This window comes from Alternaria postmessia (genome assembly GCF_024291825.1).
Source record: "Alternaria postmessia strain BMP 2775 chromosome Unknown scaffold_23, whole genome shotgun sequence".
In the NCBI taxonomy this organism is placed as follows: domain Eukaryota; kingdom Fungi; phylum Ascomycota; class Dothideomycetes; order Pleosporales; family Pleosporaceae; genus Alternaria; species Alternaria postmessia.
This window is the reverse complement of record NW_026260096.1, coordinates 251,543-267,395: the sequence shown is the minus strand read 5'-3', so window position 1 is coordinate 267,395 and position 15,853 is coordinate 251,543. Positions and strand designations below refer to the sequence as shown.

The 15,853-nt window shown below is 52.4% G+C and overlaps 4 protein-coding genes and 1 non-coding gene across 5 annotated transcripts; 4 read left to right on the top strand and 1 right to left on the bottom strand.

Annotated features, from left to right (window-relative positions):
* Positions 1 to 228: 228 nt before the first annotated feature.
* Positions 229 to 4,333, top strand: J4E82_004774 (uncharacterized protein; the record flags this gene model as incomplete). The annotated part of the gene is made up of 4 exons (XM_051731048.1): positions 229 to 763; positions 827 to 986; positions 1,035 to 1,689; positions 1,745 to 4,333. The coding sequence occupies 4 exons, from the start codon at positions 229 to 231 to the stop codon at positions 4,331 to 4,333; spliced, it is 3,939 nt and encodes a 1,312-aa protein (XP_051589255.1).
* A 1,535-nt stretch (positions 4,334 to 5,868) lies between these two features.
* On the top strand, positions 5,869 to 7,560 carry SIDA2 (L-ornithine N(5)-monooxygenase; the record flags this gene model as incomplete). Its single annotated transcript, XM_051731047.1, has 3 exons — positions 5,869 to 6,788; positions 6,836 to 7,382; positions 7,438 to 7,560. The coding sequence occupies 3 exons, from the start codon at positions 5,869 to 5,871 to the stop codon at positions 7,558 to 7,560; spliced, it is 1,590 nt and encodes a 529-aa protein (XP_051589254.1).
* A 908-nt stretch (positions 7,561 to 8,468) lies between these two features.
* Positions 8,469 to 11,408, top strand: J4E82_004772 (uncharacterized protein; the record flags this gene model as incomplete). The annotated part of the gene is made up of 6 exons (XM_051731046.1): positions 8,469 to 8,976; positions 9,044 to 9,324; positions 9,375 to 9,734; positions 9,783 to 10,042; positions 10,091 to 10,569; positions 10,618 to 11,408. 6 exons carry the CDS (start codon positions 8,469 to 8,471, stop codon positions 11,406 to 11,408), a joined length of 2,679 nt encoding a protein of 892 aa, XP_051589253.1.
* A 940-nt stretch (positions 11,409 to 12,348) lies between these two features.
* Positions 12,349 to 15,105, top strand: NIP1 (Translation initiation factor 3 subunit c; the record flags this gene model as incomplete). Its single annotated transcript, XM_051731045.1, has 4 exons — positions 12,349 to 12,679; positions 12,767 to 13,379; positions 13,430 to 13,802; positions 13,852 to 15,105. The coding sequence occupies 4 exons, from the start codon at positions 12,349 to 12,351 to the stop codon at positions 15,103 to 15,105; spliced, it is 2,571 nt and encodes an 856-aa protein (XP_051589252.1).
* Positions 15,106 to 15,754: 649 nt separating this feature from the next.
* Positions 15,755 to 15,843, bottom strand: J4E82_004770. The gene has a single exon. It is a non-coding gene; the product is annotated as a tRNA-Ala (tRNA).
* Positions 15,844 to 15,853: the final 10 nt, after the last annotated feature.

Below are 15,853 nucleotides of genomic sequence, written 5' to 3'. Positions count from 1 at the left end.
CTAATTTAGTTCTACGCTCCTACCATGTCTTCCATGTCGCGCATGGGTAGCTCTGACATCAACAACGCTGCACGTCCACTTCAATATCGCCTTTATGGCATCTTTTTTCATCACAACCCGCAGTCGCGTACTCGTCGCGAGACCGTCCCCTTCGCTTGTGTGCAGATGAATTGCTTTTGAGCACTGCAATACCGAAATCGCATTGAATCACGCCAGGCGCGCGCCACAATGCCCCGTTATCATGACGATGACAGCTCTGAGAGCCAGCCCCTTCTGGACTCAGAGGAAAGTGAGATCGAGGACGAACCGTCTGTCCGTCACAGTACGCAATGGGAAAGACACGTAGAGCCATCGCTGGCGACCGTCCAACCTCAAGCCTTTGATGCTCCTACTGTCTTTCGTCAACGGTTCATCCGCCAAATCCTAGGCTTGAACCCTTTTAAGACTTCCTACTTTACTTTGTACAGACAACTGGACGATGCTGGGTCGAAAATCATTCTCGTGTTGGGTATCGTCACTGCGGTTTTGGCTGGGCTGCCGCTTCCATTGATAGGCGTCGTCCTGGGTCGCATTATTAACAACTTCCCACCTCATCCAGATGAGTTGAAGCATCTGTTGTTCCGTCTTATGTCAGTCGCAGTCGGTTATTTCGTCGTTACCTGGGCCTGGGCTGTTTGCTGGGCTGTTATAGGAGAACGCGTGAGTAGAAAAACCAGAGAAAGACTTCTGCATCGTGCGCTGGGGATGGATATGACCTACTACGGTGCGTACATGCCCGAAACTTGCCTTGCGTAGATCGCATATTGACTTGAGATGCCTACTGCAGACACGGTCTCACCTGATCTGTCTAGCATTCTTACAGAGAAGACGCAAACCATCCAACTTGGCACCTCGGAGAAGGTGGGCCTTTTCATCGCATCAATAAGTTATTTTATCTCTGCGTTCACTGTAGGATTCATGCTCAATGCGAGATTGACTGGAGTAATGTAATAATCATCTTCGCCGAGCCAAGGAAAAGTCATTAATATAGCCAGGTTCGTCACCGTGATACCTTCCATGGCATTCGTTGTTATCTACGGCACTAAGCAGGTTTCCGATCTATCCAAACAGGCCACAGTTTACACCGAGAAAGCTGCCTCCGTCGCTGAAAGTGCAATCCGTGCAGTCCAAATTGTACAGGCTTTTGGCCTCTTCGAGCAGCTAAGCGAGGAACATGTTCATCATCTGCGGTCAGCATTGAGAATCGGAATCAGAAAGAGTGTTGCAGGTGCTGTCATGCTTGGTTCGGTGTATTTCGTGGCATACGCAACGAATGCACTCGCTTTCTGGTATGGCGACCGCTTACGAGATGGTAGCGCAGAAGCTGGCACAATTTATGCGGTCGTCTTTCTCATACTAGATGCTTCTTTCGTCGTTGGATCGTTTGGTCCATTCATTCAGACATTTGCTATGGCTGCTGCTGCAGGAGCTGCCGTACTGGACGTTCTAGACCATCCGACATCCGATATAGATGTGTACTCTCCAAAAGGAAAGCCAGCGGAAAGTGTACACTTCGAGAAAGACCTAGTCCTTTCATCCGTCTCGTTCGTGTATCCTGCTCGACCTACTGTCCGGATCTTAGACAGTATTGATCTACGCATAAAGTCCGGGCAAGTTACCGGTCTTGTTGGACCGTCCGGCTCGGGAAAGGTAAGCATAATTCTTTGGGAGACGTAGTCTTGTTACTAATGTGCCCGTTTTCTAGTCCACTATCGCATCCCTACTTTTGAGGCTCTACGATCCAACCTACGGCCACATATATCTCGGCAATGATAATCTGAAGTCATTCAATGTTCACAGTCTACGTTCACACATCGCGCTGGTCACACAGAATCCTGTCCTTTTCACTGGGACGATACTAGATAATATCAAGCATGGTATACCAAGTCGAGAAAGAGAGCAATTGACCGAGGACGAGATACTTGTGCGGTGCAAGGCTGCAGCGACGGAGGCATACTGCGATTTTCTAGACCGTCTTCCGGAAGGCATACATACGAAGATCAGCTCTGGGCCTCAATCTCAACTGTCCGGCGGTCAGAAGCAGCGCATAACGCTCGCGCGTGCGCTAGTGGGGAACCCATCGCTTCTTCTCTTGGACGAATTTACAAGCGCCATGGACGGTACGAGCGAAGCAATCGTACTGGAAAACTTACGTCGTTCTTCTGCGAGCGCCGCTCGAACTACTGTTATCATTGCACATCGCCTGGCGACTGTGCGAGATGCCGATCGCATCGTCGTTATGAAGGACGGAAGTGTAGAAGAAGATGGGCGCCATCAGGATCTTCTTAAGAAGAACGGTGTCTACGCGGAACTTATTAGAGCACAACAATTCGAGAAGGGACAACCGTCCGCAGCCTCATCGATTCGGTCAACCACTCGCTCATCGCACAAAGAGCATGAAGATTCTTCGAGTGAATCAAACGACACGATTCAATCAACTCCGAAGTCGCAAGGCGATGCGCCTAAGATGAGTGCGCTGACGTTGATTGGAAGATCATTAGCACTAAGCCGCCGTGAAACACCTGCCATAATTGTCGGCTTGGTTTCTTCCATCTTCAGTGGTGCAGTCATCATTGGCGAGGCGCTCATATTCGGAAACTTGGTCGAGCTTCTGAACGACACAACTGGAGCGGACGATGTCACCAGTAAAATCGCGTTCTACTGTTTGCTCTTCTTCGGTTTGGCCATTGTCGCTCTGACTTCCCATTCCTTTGGCAAAACTGCATTCGGCATGGTCTCAGAAAACCTCACTCTGCGAGTCAGAGATCTTTCCTTCCGGACGATCCTGCAGCAGGACATTGCCTGGTTTTCTCAGCCTGGTCACTCCCACCATGCCTTGATGTCGCGTCTGAACTCGGACAGTGGCAGTATCAGTGGGCTCTCTGGAGTTATACTCGGAACCGTCTTCTCAATTGCGACGTCTGTTCTTGGTGGCATTGTGCTGGCCCACATAGTAGCATGGAAGATTGCTATAGTGCTGCTGGCAGCCGTCCCTGTCATGCTCTTGGCTGGCTTCTTGCGCCTTCGTATCTTGGCTATGGCAGAAGAACATCACCAAACGGCGTACAACGACGCAGCAGCTCTTGCTTCGGAGGCGACATCTTCCATGCAAATCGTTGCAGTTTTTGGACTTGAATCTCATTTTCTCGACGGCTATCGAGAGGCGATCCGTAAACCGTATGAAGAACACCTCAGGTTCAGCGTGCTTGGCAACATTCTGCTCGCCTTTTCGCTCTCAATCACATATTTCGTCTACTCTTTGGCGTATTGGTGGGGGTCTAAACAAGTGCGCAACGGCAATTATAGTCAACGGGAGTTCTTCATAGTGCTACCTGCATTGCTCTTTTCCGCACAATCTGCAGGTCAACTCTTTAGCTTGGCTCCGGAAGTAACTAGGGCGAAGGCTGCTGCTCAAAGCGTCTTCTCACTACATGATGAGAAACCGACTATCATCACAGATCGGGCGCCTTTAGACTCTACCATTACTAATATATCGAACGGAGACGCCCTGTTGTCCGGCCCTTCAGCTTCATATGGTACGTTTGGTGTACGGGGCGAGCTCGAATTCCGCAACGTCAGCCTCTACTATGAGAGTCGACCAAATGTTCCCGCTTTGAACGACGTCTCATTCCAAATTCGACAGGGCGAGAACGTAGCTTTCGTCGGCCGTTCAGGTGCTGGCAAGTCAAGCACAATTCATTTGATAGAAAGATTCTTCGATCCAAATGCAGGGCAAGTCCATCTCGATGGGCAAGACATTCGACAAGAAGCTGTTCGCAACCATCGCGCTCGCCTAGCGCTCGTTGAGCAAGAGCCAGATCTTTTCCCAGGCTCAGTCAAGTTCAACATTGGTCTGGGCGCACGACCGGGCACCTCAGCCAGTGACGAAGACATCCAACGTGTGGCTAAGGAATGTGAGCTCCACGATTTCATCATGAGCCTACCAGAAGGCTATAACACCGAGGTCGGCTCTCATGGATCAAAACTTTCAGGGGGTCAGCGTCAACGCCTTGCTATCGCTCGAGCTCTGATACGCGATCCTGAAATACTGCTTCTTGATGAAGCAACATCTCAACTGGATGCCAATACCGAACGGGAAATCCGAAGAGCAATTGCCGCTGCTTCTAAAGGCCGAACTACAATTATGATCGCACATCGGTTAGCAAGCGTACAGCACGCAGACCGTATCTTTGTGTTCGACACTGGGCGTATCGTTGAGCAGGGCCGACATGACGAGCTTGTGGCTATGGGGGGAATATACGCCGCCATGGTAGCCACGCAAGAGTTGGATTAAACATCATTCACGATTCCTTTCCGGATTTGCATTATGCAACATTGGCGGTCCATGTTGGTTGCTTTCCTTATGCAATCAATGCACTGTATCATATGCATGTATTTGTATGTTCACTTTTCGACCAGCTATAGATATGGTACTCGCATGGCAAGGCGCACGCAACAATTTCTTTACCAGTATCATCACAGTCCTTTTCATAATTAATACTTAATTTATCAACTACGATACACAAGTACCTCCTGCCTTCTTCGCCATGGTGCTTCCTATTCAGTCTACCGCGCCGCCATTGCATGCTAGTGGCATATCATATGCACCAGATGTGGGCTATGATGATGAATGCCCGGGTCGAGCCAGGATTGTGTACCGACGATGTTCATATAAGCCCGATTTTTACATAATGGTGTAATTGATACTAACGCAGCAACTTGTTCCTACAAAACTAAGCCATCGTACTCCTTCTATCTTGTTGTCACTGAGTGCACACAGAACTGCTAGGGCGATACCAAGAAAGGGTCTTGAAGCGCCTCGTTCGTCATTAACCTACATTACCTGCGCTAATACGACCTGCTTTTGAGTGATCGGCGGCAGCGGCGTGCTAACCGAGCCTAGTAACAACGCCGAGACATGCAGTCAGATGGTGGTGTTGTTGGGCATGGACCAGTAAGACCGAGGCCGCTCCGAACTCGCAGGAAATCTCTTCATCTAATCTGATGGATTGATCCATTTCCATCTGATAATTTCTACTCCGCCAAGCTGATACTTTACCCACGACCCCACGGAGACTAAACTTATTCGAACCAGCCGATGCGATTTGAGGACAAGTGTAGCGGGGCCATGCCTGAAAATTTTGCCTCCGTCATGCGTTCCATGGGCGCCAGGTGAGCTTTTTGCTCGACGGCCTGAGCTCCGTCATCTTATCAGATGGCGCGTCCGTAGATCAGTGACATGGGGATTGTGCTACTATCATTTGGTTAGCGAACCAGGTGGTGACACCAGGTTGGAACGGACCGTCAGGGTCTACTCTTACGAAGTGACATCGGACCATTCTCTGACGAGCGTGGCAGCGGTCCTCGATCGACATGGATGAGCTATACGCAAGAACGGATCCTGGGCACGGATATGGTCCAGGTACAAGCCGTGGGCCTCGTAAACTTTTTCCATAACCTGGAGACGGCGACTGTATGAATATCCAGCGATTGAAGTCTCTTGCGATTTCCAAGTAAAGGATTGATTAGGTATGTTGGCACCTGCCAGTCCACTCGTGTTGTTCATTCGCGTCTAGTGTAGACGTCATTGGTTTTATCACATGAATCCGCTGACTTTCGGCTATGCGCGTACAGTTTTGCGGATTAAGCTCCTTCACGGCCGATTGTTCAGTCCAAAAGTTCCCTCTGGAGCGTCAGTAAAACCCGTCAGCGTACGTGTTTCTGAAGTCTATGAAGCAAAGCGACGCATGTTATGTCGCGCCTGTTGTATTGACGATACTAACGACGCTGTGCTTTTCGTAGTGACACCTGCTGTTCATTTACGCAAACATGAGTCCCCACGCGGAAATGTCGTCGACCACATCCGAAGGACCGGCCCCAGCCGTGCAACGAGCGTTCAATGGTATCTTGAGCGAGAACTTTGAAGAGAGCCAGCTTCCCACGTTTGAGAACCGGTCACACCTCCGATACACCCCAGAAGATGAATTACACGACCTGATCTGTGTCGGTTTTGGACCAGCTTCACTAGCTATTGGCGTAGCCCTGCATGATGCTTTGGATGGAACAGACCCTTCCCTTGTAGATGTTCCAGGTCTGCAGAGCAGATCACCAAAAGTCGCTTTTCTCGAGAAGCAGTCGCAATTCGCATGGCACGCTGGTATGCTCCTACCAGGAGCCAAGATGCAGATTACTTTCATGAAAGACATGGCTACCATGCGCAACCCGAGGAGCGAATTCACCTTCATTAACTACCTGCATCAGAAGGATCGTTTGGTGGAGTTTGCCAATCTCAACACCTTCCTACCAGCTCGTGTAGAGTACGAGGACTATATGAAGTGGTGCGCTAGCTGGTTTGAGGACGTTGTAGCGTATAGCCAGGAAGTCGTCAAGATCATGCCAGAGAAGTCACCGAATGGCGAGATTACTACATTCACCGTGGTTTCGCGTAACCATTTGACAGGCCGCACCGAGTCGCGGAGAACCAAACACGTAGTTGTCGCCGCGGGTGGAAGGCCCAACATCCCCGCGCCGTTCCCCACGAATCACCCCAGAGTTATCCACTCGTCGAAGTTCTCGTTCATGTCCAAAGAGCTCCTGAAAGACCACAACGCACCGTACAGCGTAGCAGTGATTGGCAACGGCCAGAGTGCCGCTGAAATCTTCGACTTCCTACACGCAAACTATCCGAACGCACGAACACGAATGCTGATCAAGGGAGGAGCGCTGCGACCAAGTGACGACTCGCCGTTGTAAGTGACGGCCACCAGCTACAGTGTTTGCCTGCTAACCATGCCAGTGTCAACGAGATCTTCAACCCTTCGCGAACAGACTGCACATTCAACCGCGCGCCCAAGCTTCGGGCAACTACGCTCATCGAAGACAAGGGCACCAACTACGGCGTCGTTCGCCTCCCTCTCCTCGAGCACATCTACGAAACGCTCTACCTACAACGCATTCGTCATGGCAACTCGGCTGCCGAGGAAGAGAACTGGCCGCACCGTATAATGCCATACCGTCGCGTCATTGACGTGACTGACTCGCCGGTTCGACAGGGTGGTGTGCGTTTGCAGGTACAAGACACTAGCCCCTTGTATTTCTCCGAGTGTGCGGGTGGGCAAGAAAGGCAGGAGACGCTGGACGTCGATGCCGTCTTTGTAGCAACAGGCTATTACAGAGACCTACACGAGACGCTGCTCAAGGATGCGCGACACTTGATGCCCGGCGGAGAGCTCGAGGGCGCCAAGTGGCAGGTTCAAAGGGACTACAAGATCAACTTCACAGAGAAGAGCGTTGGCGAAGATGCTGGTGTCTGGTTGCAAGGCTGCTGTGAAACGACGCATGGTGTAAGTTGTGCTCCATGTCACTGTTGGAGACGAGACGTGCTAACGACGATGACAGCTGAGCGACACGCTTCTTTCGGTGCTTGCGACAAGGGGAGGTGAGATGGTGAGGAGCATCTTTGAGAAGCCAGCCAAGTGGGACAATGGCGATGTCCTGGGAGGGTACGAGATGCGCGAGTGATGTGCAGGCATGGCTCGTGCTTTTAAAAACTGTACATAGGTAATCTTCTACTTTTCTTGCTTCGACTGCTACTATGACGTCTTTGACCATGCCCACTCGCTTATCCGTCAGCCGCTTGAATTGCAAGTCGCACTCCTGCATTGCGTGTTGTGCGCGGTGGAGAAGGCGAGCATAAAAAAGCAACGCTTGTTTGGAATTGATATCAGAGCCTAAGTAGCATTCAGGGTCGCGCCTTCCTGTTTGAGGACCCTGAAAGCGGACGCGGGCCAACAGCGAGCAGTGCAGCACAGAGTAATTCTGGCGGGCGGGTGTGGTGCAGCTGGGGCAGGAAGGATCGAGGAGCAAACGGCAGCCAGCAAGGCGCGATGAGGAGCGTGAAATGCAGCAATCACCCCACGATGATGGGCGTGAGGAGGTTGGCCGCTTTGGTCACTAGCGCAACCAAGGACAGAGCCCAATTCCATGCATGTTGCAATGGCGCCGACATCAGCGCTACGCTGACCTCAAACCCATCCTTTCCCTTCTGCCCTGTGAAGACTCGCTCGTGCGCACCAATCTGCGCGTCTGTTCCTCTGCGGCTGCTCCAGGTCCTGCTGCGAACAGCGTACAGCCGTTGACCACGTAACACACCACACCCCGCAACAGCCAGACGACGCACCCCCGTCCCCTCGAGGCTCGTACGGCCAGGCCCATAACAACAAGCGCGCTCCCCTTCACCTCCAGCCCACGCACGCCCGTTGCAATCAAGACGCGAGTGCTGCGCCGCAGTCGCTGCTTGACGGAGCTCAGCCCACCTCTCCAGCCAGCGCGTACCCTCGGCATGCAACACCCGCAGTGACGACTGATTGGCGTCTCTTCCTGCGACACAGTCGCTTTGCAACCCTCAGCACCCGCAATCTCCGGCTGCCATGGAGCCACAGTGGACGGCCTACTCAGAGGCACCGGGCAATCGGTACTCGCACAGCATGACGTCCTCTCCCCACGCCTCGAGAGACGCCAGCGTGTCTTCGCAGATCAAGCAGGACCCCTACGCAACCCCGTCACGCCAGAGTTCAATGCCGCTGCAATCGCCCAGCGGCACTGCTAGCCGCGGGCCCGACTACAACGACGGAGATGGCGATGTGCCCATGGAGGATGCATACAAGCCACGGCTGAACAGCATGGCGCGCCCACAACAGCAACAGAGGCATTCGCAGCAGTACCTGCAGCAAGAGGAAAGTGCCGCCGCACGCAGATACTCGCCTATGAACCTCTCTCCTACCTCACCCTACTCGGCCGGCGCACAGCAGGCTGGCCAGAACTACACCAGCTTTACCCCTCAGGCCCAAGCGCAGAGTCAAGGCAACCGGCAGAGCCCGACGCGCAACAATCCCTACATGTCGCCGCCCAACAACAACAACTACTACTCTCCGCCGTGTACGTCCATCTTGTGCTTTGGTTTACCCCCGTCTTAGCGCTGCGATACTGACTAGCATTGCTTTAGCCTCCCGACCGCATGCGCCTCAACTGCCGCCCATACAGTCAAACATGAGCCCAGAGAGTTTCTACCCGCAATCTGCCACGGCGCAGCTAAACGCAGTCTACAACAGAGACGCTCGATCGCCGCGCGCATCTGCTAACTCGAACCCTCCTCCACAACTCCCTCCTATGGGACGAGGCCCGGTCCCAAAATTCGAAAAGTGTGTCAACACTGCCGACTTGCAACCCAAGATCAATGCCCAGCCGCCTTTTCGTCGCGCCAATCCAGAGGGCGGATTTATTAGCGTAGGTTGAGCAGTCTGCTATAGGAACCATATGCTGATAGTGATATTTAGCCTCTGCAAGCCCTCACTGCACATTTGCCCATGACATACAAGCTGTGCAATGGCGGCTTCAACTACCAGTCATCACGCAATCCTCGCCGAGTACTCACGAAACCGAGCAAGGGTGTCAAGAACGATGGCTATGACAACGAGGACAGCGATTATATTCTCTACGTGAACGACATCCTGGGATCGGAAGAATCTGGGCACAAGAACCGCTATCTGATTCTGGATGTGTTGGGTCAGGGTACCTTCGGACAGGTTGTCAAGTGCCAGAATTTGAAGACACAGGAGGTTGTCGCAGTAAAGGTCATCAAGAACCGGACAGCATACTTCAACCAGAGTATGATGGAGGTGTCTGTGCTTGATCTGGTGAGTGTCCCATGACAAGCAAGTATAGGCAAGACTAACGTGACGCAGTTGAATAAACAAATGGACAAGAATGACGACCATCATCTTCTGCGACTCAAGGACACATTCATCCACAGGCAACATCTGTGTCTGGTGTTTGAGCTGTTGAGCGTCAATCTGTACGAGCTAATCAAACAAAACCAGTTCCGTGGATTGTCTACCACGCTGGTCCGCGTGTTCGCACAGCAGCTAATTAACGGTCTGGCATTGCTTGGGAAGGCGAAGCTGATACATTGCGACTTGAAGCCCGAGAACATTCTTCTGAAGAAGTAGGTAACCAATTTGGTGGTGATGTGCATACGCTGACCCAGTGATAGCCTTGAGAGTCCAATCATCAAGATCATCGACTTCGGCTCCGCATGCGACGAACGTCAGACTGTGTACACGTACATCCAATCGCGATTCTACCGATCCCCCGAAGTCCTGCTGGGTCTACCATACTCGGCGGCAATTGACATGTGGTCACTGGGTTGCATTGTAGTCGAGTTGTTCCTCGGCTTACCTCTATTTCCTGGCTCGTCTGAGTACAACCAAGTGTCAAGGATAACAGAGATGCTTGGGCTGCCCCCTCATTGGATGCTCGAAATGGGCAAGCAGTCAGGCGAATTCTACGAAAAGTCACAGGATGAGTACGGTCGTAAGCAGTACCGACTCAAGTCGATGGACCAGTATTCACGGGAGCACGGCACAAAGGAACAACCCAGCAAGAAATATTTCTCTGCTACGACCCTGCCAGACATTATCAAAAACTACCCCATGCCGCGGAAGAACATGAAACCCAACGAGATCGAGCGAGGTAAGCAAGCACATCAACCAAGTTGCTGTCACAACTAACGATTGATAGAAATGTCCAACCGAGCCGCCTTCATCGACTTTGCTCAAGGACTGCTGAACCTCAACCCTCTAGAACGTTGGACCCCTGCACAAGCCAAGTTGCATCCTTTCATCACTCAGGCCAAGTTCACTGGGCCGTTCGTACCCCCAATGACTCTCAAGTCCGGCTCGAGCAGATCCCCAGCACCTGGCGTTCAGGAGCAACAGCGATATGAGGGCATGAGCAGACAGCGTCAGCAGCAACAACAGCAGGCCGTTGCGCAGCAGCAACAAGCCCAAGCGGCCCAACACGCTGCGTATGCGAACATGCAGATGAACCAGTACGCCGCTGCACAAAGTCCGCAGGCTCAGCAAAATCCCTACAACATGTACCCTCCAAACCATCAGGGCGCCCCTCCGCCTTACCCTGCTCAAGCAGCACAATATGGCCAGCCGATGAATATGATGCAGCCACAACAGCCGCGGCAGTACAACCAGCCTCAGAACCTGTATGCCCAAGCTACGACCCGCGCAGGACGGCAACGAGCAACCACGATGGATCAGCAGCAGTCGGGACAATCAGGGATCCCACCCGCGCTCCAGAGGGTCATGAGTCATCTGGATCCAAATGCGCCCGTCCGTTTGCAACCGTCACCAGCATACTACCCGCCGCCGCCTGATGGCGCCCCTGAAAGCGCGAGCAGTGCCGCTAGGAGAAGAGGGTCGCGAGCAGGCAACTCGAACCGTAACCAGAACTTTGTACGAAATTTGGAAGACCGGACTCTTGAAGAAGGTTTCATGGGTCAGAATCATTGGCAGTGAGGGGACGGCTCCAATGAGTAGTTCTCATATCACGAAAACAACGCTTTGCACGGCGTGGAGATCCGATGGTGGATGAGTCGCGGCGTTCTGAGTTCTCCTTGATGCCCATTTTCCTCATGGTGCTTCCGTCAGTATCGTCGTTTGAGACATGGATAAGCAACATCATGCTACCAACGGGTGGAGCCAAACTCGGATGACCGCGCAGGCCGCATATCGTTCATACGGTCTGCTCAAATCGTAGTATGCCCTGTTGATACTCAGCGCCTTCACCTGGCTTTAGACGGGGCTCTCTGCTGTGTCAGATTGATGACTCTACGACATGCGCTGTGATTCGTCGAGCGAGGTAAGCTGGACCTTGATTGGATGATACAGAGCAGGACGGATCAGATGCATGTTCAACAGCATGACTGGTGTCGCCAGATGTCGAGCCATGACTCAAAAGCGCTCAGCAATCGGGGCAGTGGTGTATGGCAGCACGTGTACTTTTAGAAGCATTCTCATAAACCCTTTGGCTGTGTTTTCGTAGCCACGAATATGCGCGTTGAGCTTTTATCATTATGGCTTGTGTGACAGAGATGTCAAAAGTGAGATGAAATCGGACTGGGACAAGCTTGAAGTACGTAGTTCGGCCAAGGACGAAAATTAAGTCAATAGATATTGGGAACTCTCAGTGAATGCCTGGTGAGCATTGATCATTGCATCATCTCAACATGGAACTGGCGTTGGCGCACCTCAGTGGTAGCGTGCGACTGGGGTGAATGTGTTCGCGTCTGTTTAGGGTTAGGCGCGGGGCACACAGTCATGGCTTGGCGCCTGCTCGAAATTCGGTTGCGGAAAGTTCAAACAAGGCGGCAGTAACTCTGGTCAACCCACACCGGCGCCTGCCACATATATTGCCTCCGACCCCTCCGGCAAATCCCAACTCTCGAGAACCGCAATCATGGCGTCCCGTTTCTTTGCCGCCAGCGACAGCTCCTCGGAAGAGTCCAGCGAGGAGGAACTCTACTCCAACGACGAGGAGTCTGAACAGGAAGACAGCGACAAGGATTCCGATGATGAGTCCGATGACGACGACTCCGACTCCGACTCGGGTTCGGAAACTGGTGCCAACCGCTTCTTGAAGGACGCTTCCAGCGACAGCGAGAGCGACGACGAGGATGTGAACAAGGTGCTGAAGAGTGCCAAGGACAAGCGCTTCGACGAGTTGGAGGCAACCATTAGGCTCATTGAGAATGCGCAAAAGATCAGCGACTGGGCTGTCATTTCCGAACGTATGTTCACTTCAGAAATAGCCCTGGAGGGCGGCATGAGCCATGGTGGCGGGGTACACGAACATTGCTAACATTATGGTTATACAGAGTTCGACAAGCTCATCCGCCAGGTGCCAACCCTTACCAAGCAGAACGATGGCAAGATCCCCAAGCTCTACATTCAGGCCGTCGCCGACCTCGAGACGGCTGTAGTTGAGACACACGAGAAGCAGAAGGTCACTCCCAAGAAGATGAACGCTGTCAACGGTCGTGGGTTCAACGCTGTCCGTCAAAAGATCAAGAAGCACAACCGCGACTACGAGAAGGACATCAACGCATACCGGGAGAACAAGGAGGAATTCATGCGCGAGGAGGAGGAGATTGTTCAGGCACCCAAGGAAAAGAAGAAGAAGAACAAGATCCCTCAACTCGGTACCGACGTCGTTGAGGAGGCGACCGACGATGGCTTCATCACAGTCGGAGCTGGTGGCAAGGCTGTCCTATACACCGCTGAGGGTATCCTCAAACACTTGCGTGCTATTGTCGAGCAGCGCGGTCGCAAGAACTCGGACAAGTTGGAGCACATCCGGACACTGGAGAAGTTGTTCGACGTAGCCGTCAACGACTACCAGAAGGTCCGCGTTCTCTTGACCCTTATCTCGACGCGCTTCGATTTGACCTCCGGTACTGCCAGCCACATGCATCAGGAGCAGTGGAAGCTGTGAGTATTTCCGACCCGTTACATGGCCGCTAATTGCTAACAATGCCTAGTGCGGACCAAGAATTCGGAAAGCTCCTCCAGATCCTCGAGGACAGCAATGAGATTGTTGTCATTGAGAACGCCGAGGAGTGGGAGGACGACGAGAAGCTGCCCACTATCACACCTGGCGAGATCTTCCGCATCCCAGGAAGCATCGTTTCCTTTGTTGAGAGGCTCGACGACGAACTTACTCGCTCGCTGCAGCACATCGACCCACACACTTCCGAGTACATCGAACGGTTGACCGACGAGGCCCTTCTGTACGCTCAGCTCGTACGCACATTGGTATACGTTGAGAGCATGAAGAAGAACCCAAACCTAGAACTTCCACAAGAACCACTGAACCGCATCGTTATGCGGAGATTGGAACACGTCTACTTCAAGGTATGCGAATGTTCTACCCTTTTGTATCCGTTCATGCTAACATGCACAGCCCTCGCAAGTCATCACGATCCTCGAGAACAACGTTTGGAAGGCAATTCCAGAGAGCCTTGATTCTGAGATTACCCCCCGCGCCATCTCCAACGACACCGCTTCTCTCGTACAAACCCTATGCACATACCTGTTCCAGAACAGCGAGGGCATCATTCGCGCTCGCGCCATGTTGTGCCAGATTTACTTCTTGTCTCTTCACGACCAGTACTACAAGGCTCGCGACATGATGCTCATGTCTCACTTGCAAGAGACTATCAGCAACTTCGACGTCAACACACAAATCTTGTTCAACCGTGCGCTGGTTCAGGTCGGCCTTTGCGCTTTCCGCGCCGGTCTCGTCTACGAAGCACAAACTTCGCTACAAGAGATCTGCGGTAGCAACAGGCAAAAGGAGTTGCTCGCACAAGGTCTGCAGATGCAGCGGTACTCCCAGATCTCGCCCGAGCAAGAGCGTCTTGAGCGTCAACGACAACTTCCCTTCCACATGCACATCAACCTTGAGCTGCTAGAGTGCGTCTACTTGACTTGCTCTATGTTGCTTGAGATTCCTCTCCTCGCACAACTCGGCTCATCACCAGACCTCAGGAAGCGGGTGATCAGCAAGACCTACCGCCGTCTCTTAGAGTACCATGAGCGCCAGATCTTCACTGGACCGCCTGAGAACACCCGTGACCACGTCATGCAAGCCTCGAAGGCACTGTCTGCTGGTGAATGGAAGAAGGCAGCCGAGTTCATCAACTCGATCAAGATCTGGGAGCTGATGGCCGATTCGGAGAAGATCAAGGAAATGCTGTCCTCGCAAATCCAAGAGGAGGGTCTCCGCACTTACCTCTTCACGTACGCACCTTTCTACGACACACTCTCCATTTCCACTCTAGCGGGTATGTTTGAGTTGTCAGAGCGCAAGGTTTCGGCGGTCGTCTCAAAGATGATCTCACACGAGGAACTCGCCGCTGCTCTCGACCAGGTCAACTCGGCCATCATCTTCAGGAAGGGTGTTGAGCTGTCAAGACTCCAGACGCTCGCACTGAGCTTATCAGACAAGGCGTCAGGCCTCATCGAGTCGAATGAGAAGACACTGGAGCAACGCACACAAGGTACCGCCAATGCCTTTGAGAGGCAAGGTGGACGTGGTAACCGCGGTGGCCGAGGAGGCGGCCGTGGCGGTGGTGGTCGTGGAGGAGGCGGACCAAGGGGAGGAAGGAATCAGCAGTTCACTGGTGGTGCTTTGGGACGTGCCATCCAGGCTTAGACGTACATCTCGTCTTCTGGGAGGCAACATGGGCGGCGAATACGGTTTTTGTCGGGCTGCACCTTTTGGTAGTTCCGTGGTAATGCGAATGCTTTTCAGCTAGATCATGAGTGAGAACGCAGGAATGAAAAAGTACATGGTCATATGTTCGTGTCGACCACAGCTATCATCTGGGTTCCGAGTTTTGGTTCTACGATTACCCTATGGTGCTTTTGCTTAGAATACTTGGACTTTTGAGGGAGGAGACCATACTGCCGTAGTTTTAGCACCTAAGAATGATTAAATCGATGAAGAGTAGTTCAAAACTACGTCTACTTGTCAACCAAGGGAGTGACCTTCACCGCAATAAATATCCAGATAGTCACAATGCTCGCGCGGCGTCAGCCTCGTGAGTGCAGGCAGTTTATCCTTTGATTCTACACTCCCTTTGCAAGGTTTGGATGTCGGACCTGTCGACACGAACGATGATATGCGTTTAGAACCAGCGAGTACGATAGATACAGTAATAGTATTAAAAAAAAAAAGAGACGAACATACTTGAAAGCATGAGAGGTACAGCATACGCAAGCAAGGCTTCCAAGATCATTTGTGTGTGGGGCATGAATTGACAAAAAAAGATGGGCGAGCCCGAAGACTCGTTACTCAGCTGTGGACGGATGGATGATCGAAATCCAGACCTCCTGCAATTTTGCCCAATTAAGATGCAAAGCAGGCGCTCTACCACTGAGCTATACGCCCTGGTGATTTG